The sequence below is a fragment of the Pterocles gutturalis genome, unplaced genomic scaffold (assembly GCF_000699245.1).
Source record: "Pterocles gutturalis isolate BGI_N339 unplaced genomic scaffold, ASM69924v1 scaffold17441, whole genome shotgun sequence".
Taxonomy (NCBI): domain Eukaryota; kingdom Metazoa; phylum Chordata; class Aves; order Pterocliformes; family Pteroclidae; genus Pterocles; species Pterocles gutturalis.
The window spans coordinates 3,987-8,630 of NW_010105932.1; the positions used below are offsets into that span (position 1 = coordinate 3,987).

General features: G+C 56.7%; 1 protein-coding gene across 1 annotated transcript in view; it reads right to left on the minus strand.

Moving 5' to 3' along the window:
* Window positions 1-793: 793 nt before the first annotated feature.
* The window catches only part of STIM1 (stromal interaction molecule 1), a gene marked incomplete at both ends in the record, with an annotated part of 31,630 nt that continues 27,779 nt past the window's right edge, over window positions 794-4,644 (minus strand). The window contains one exon of the mRNA XM_010087586.1: window positions 794-1,199. Within this exon, the coding sequence (XP_010085888.1) occupies window positions 794-1,199 (406 nt within the window). The remainder of the gene's footprint in view (window positions 1,200-4,644) is intronic.

Below are 4,644 nucleotides of genomic sequence, written 5' to 3' on the forward strand. Positions count from 1 at the left end.
ACCGGGCAGGATTCCTGCAGCTATGGCCCCCCCGGTCCTTCGCCTCGCTAACGCCAGGAGGGGTCAGGGATTGAGGGATGGGGATGGCAACCAGCCCTTGGATCCTACTGCAGGTCTCCAAAGAGCCATCGCTCGCCGGCTGTCGCTACCGAAAGGGATGGAGTGAAAGCCAGTGATGCTGCCACATGCAGCTCAACTCCCTCCTCGTCTCCTTAGCCAAATGTTCCTCATCCAAACCACAATCACGCCTCATCCCCTTCCAGAACACAGGCAGAGTCACCCTGAAACGCAAAATTCCCAAATGCTGCTTTCTGCCACCTCTTAAAACCAGCACAAATTCCAAACCCTCCGGCAGCACCGACCCACGGTGTTCCCTTTGCCATTCGCATGTGCAGACCCCAAATAAATCAAGGCTGCAAACAAGGTCAGCGTTTGCTGGATGAGTTGTGTTACCTTCCTTCTCCCAGGCGTATCACCCAAGCGCAAGACAGACTTATTTAGCAATAACCGAGCGCCCAGGAATTCTCCCCTTTGCTTAGCTACAGTGAAACAGCAGCACCTCCTCGGTCTATGCACCCGCTGAGCTCGTAGATATGGGAACGGACCATGGAGCACCCCTTGGAGCATCCACCGTCACGGGAGAGTGGGTGAAGAAAGAAATATGTGGGCAAATAATGAAGCAAAGGCCCAAAAGGGAAGGGCACGAGGAATCTAGGAGAGAGAGCCCCCGAGCAAGCGTGAGCTGAGAGGCACAGCAGGCAGGAAGGAGCTAGAAAAGAAAGAGCAAATATACCCAAAGCTCTCAGTGCGACAGCGAACTCCAGAGGTGACATCAGGAGGGGGTAGATTGGGGATGGAGTCCATCTGAAGGAAATAAGAGGAGGTGGTGTGATGATAATAGACAGGGTGGACATGGCAAGCAGGAGCAGGAGTGGTGGTGGCGGAGGAGGAGCAAGAGGTGAAAGAGGTGGCGGTGGTGGTGGCAGCAGATGATAGGTTGGTGCCGGGCAGGTCGGAACTGAAAGACTGTCCGGAGGAGAGGCTGTGCATTCGACGGAGAGAGACTCTGCCCGCCCGGTAGTGGGCAGGTTGGCCCGATTCATTCTGGCCTTGCACATAACTCTCTACCAACCTCTGAGATCCGTGGCCATGCTGGGGGTCCACCAGGCGCTGGCGAACGGTGCTGGGCAAGGCAGGAGCTGCAACGAGAGAAAGGGGAGAACGCTGAAGGCAAGAACGTCACGGCAGCGGGGACGCAGTGCAATCAAGCTGCCACCCACGGCTCCGCACCGCGCCTTTGTCACCGGGACGCGTGCTCGGGCGCTGCAGCCAGCTCACCCGGTGCTGTGGGTTATTCTGGTCTAATGCAGAAGCACAAAGCCGGCGCTGCTGCTGAACATGCTGGATTAATGCCCAGCCCGTGAGAAACGGGTGTGACAGATGTCCTTTCTGAACACCTTATCTGAGCATCTGGCTCGAGGCAGAAACCGTCTGCGTGACTCATCCCACCCCAGCTCACAGCAGCAGCAGCGCTACCACCCGGGCTCCCATCTGCGGAGGGAGAAGTTGGTACTTTCAGGGATGAGTCATTCCATCCTAACGCAGCATACACCTGAATCATTCAGATGCTTCACCCCCGGGCAGTACCATTTCCCTCCCCAGCCTGAAAAAGGATCCTGCAGTGACGGGTTCAGGCGAGTCCCGCTGCCGGAGCATCGCTCTGCCCCTGCATCCAGCATCCTCCTGCTGGGGCAGCTCCTGGAGCCGAGCAGCGGGACCGAAAGCTGCAAAACACACCCATGCTTTGTGTTCAGGTGCGGGGAAAATGCTCTGAAGATGCAGAAACCTCCCAGCCTCGTGTCCCTCTGCAGGGCAGGAGGGCTGGGACACGGACATTTGTCACAGTCCATGCCTGGAAGGAGAGCTCTGCTCCGCGAGTGGCATCGTCTGCTCCCAGTCTGGCTCATAGTGAGCTCACTGATCCAAGAGACACTCTAGTGGAAAATATTTTTCTCTAATTGCAAATTCATCTTGGTTTGGAGAAAATAACAGGACTGTCTCCTTCAGTGTGCTGTCACCAGCTCATTAAGAGCTTTTAACGACTGTAACGATCTTTCTGGGCACGCAGCCGCAGCTGGCAGGGAACAGAGGCCAGAGAGCTCAGTCAGGCCAGGGGGTCACCTCCGGAGGGGCAGGGGAGGCACCGTCACCCCCCCGGGCATTGCTGCACCCGCATCCACCTCGGAGCATCACCCACGGAAACTCCGGCCGCTCGGGGCTGGCGGTGTTCAGCCCACCAGCTGGAATCCCCGACAAGATGTTCCTTCTTTTCAGGAGATAAGGTGTTCAGGAGTGTTCAGGATTTCTTATAAGCATAAAAAATAAATGTAAAGAAAATGGTTAAAAAGGTGAAGAGAGAGGAAAGCTAAGAAATGGAGTGGAAGGAGAGCTCCTTCGGGAATCGAAGAACCAGCAAATCGCTGCTATGAAAACAGACCGCTCGGGACACGAGACCCGGCAGCTCGCCCACTGCTCGGGAGCCGAGGCATCGCTGCTGGGACACAGTCCGAGCGGAAGAAGGAACAAGCACGAATAATTCCAGCAACTTTGCTGTTTCTACATCCCCAGGGTCCATCCCAGATTCTCTCACCGGGTCCCAGCGCTCGGCTGGAGCTCCCCACACCATCCACTCTCCATTTCCAGATTTTTTTTTTCTCTTAAGAGCTCCAGAGCTGGAATTAAGTGAAATTGAGTCACACGGAGGCAAAGTGGAAAAAAATCCCTTGCTGCGGTGGGGGCTGGAAAGCAAAACCCATCACTGGAGGTGACGGGGAGAGTGTTACTGGGCAGAACTGGAGCCCGATCCAGCTCTCCCGCTGGGACTGTGCGGCAGCAGGGCTGCCAACGCCGGCAGCAGGGACGGGAACAGCACAGCTCATCCCTCCGGGACACAGCTCCGGAGCCCCAGTCTGGGGCTAACGGGGATCCAGGCTCTGCAGAAGGATTAACTGGGGGTTAGGGGTTCCTGCTACAGGTTTCTCTTGGGCCATGCTTTTTCCCCTTAAGGGTTTGTTTGTTTTTTTTCCCCTGGTGTCCCTGATTTACCAGCTCGACCCCCTGTGCTCTCCTTTTCCACGACTCCCCTGCGATAAGCACAGGAGCAGCCCAGCCCCAGCAGACCCTTGCTCCCCACCAGCATCGTCTCCCTCCGGACACCGCAGGTGTCTCATCAGGGGACAGATCAGTGTCACGGGTGGCATTGCTCAATTTCCTGGAGGATGCCGAGGGAAGGCACGGCAATGGCAGCAGCCCCCCCGGGGAGGGTGGGGGTCTGCCTCAGGTGGCAGCGGAGGGGCTGCGAGCAAAGCCCGTGCGGGGACAGAGGTGGGATGGGGAAGGGAACGTCATCGTCACCTCCTCCTGGATCCTGAATCCCTTCATCTCCACCTCAGGGCTAACAACGAGTGAAGACAACCCTCCAGATTTCATAACGGGATTTTTTTTTTTTGAAAAAGCAAAACCCAAGAGCGCGTGAGAACGACAGCGAACTGCGATTCTTCTTCATCCCACCAGACTCTTCCCGGGGGTTAGTAAAAGATGCCGATGGCTCAGTGAAGAGAGGGACGCTCATTAGTTTTCCGTGCCAGAAAGTTGGAAAAATTGGTGTATGTATTTTAGTCCAGAAAAAGGGCAGAGGGCAGAATAAAAAATTAAAATATAATTGAAGAGAACCAAACCAGGGTATTTCCAGAGGGACTGATCCTCCGAGGACAGAGACGAGCGGTCACTGAACCTGCGCCCGAAAAGCCAGGCGGCGTCTGGGATGGGCCAGGCGGGGTGAAGGGAGAGAGAAAAACGGGATTTACTGGGAGAACCACCACGGGCAGTCAGCAACATCCCCCGCACAGCCAGAGAGGAAAAACTCTGCGCTTCTCCCCAAAGAAAGGAAAATCCTGAAAATCCATGGAGCGATTGCCCGCAGGGACGCAGAGCAGCGCCGTGGGCAGGCTGGCTGCCCACCATCGGAACCTCTGCAAGTGCAAAATCCCACTCGAGGTGTCTCGAGCGAGGCACAGAGCAGCTGAGGGTTAAGATCTCGGATGAAGGCTCGTGCCTTATCCAGCTCAGGTCCTCTGAGTGCATTGCTCGGGGACCTCAGACGTCCCTCGCACATCGTCCCTCGCACATCGATACCCGGCTGATGCCCCTGCCAGTGTTTTACTGGAGCCGTCTCTCACGGTTTCTCACGGTAACGGACCCTCTCAGAGGCTGGGAAGCAGGACACCGTTATCTGTGTGATGCTTTAAGCTTTCCCTGCACACACCAACCCCACAAACCCCCAGCTCGCAGATACCCCGCTCCTCCTGCCCGAGCATCCCGCAGGCCACCCAAACCCTCGGTGCTCTGCCTTCCTCGCTCCATCGCCCTGAGCCCCACCTCCAGACCTTCCCAGCACCTAACTAGCACCTGAGAGCACGCGGGACGATGGTGATGGCACGTACAGGCACCTCCTGCCGCGCACGCTGCCAGCCCCGAGGCTTTTCGGTTCCTCCATCCCTCCTCCTGCTCGGTTCAATAGGGCTTTTGCTAGGAAGTGACCCACATGGGACACACCCAGGAATATCGCAGCAGCTATCGCTGTCA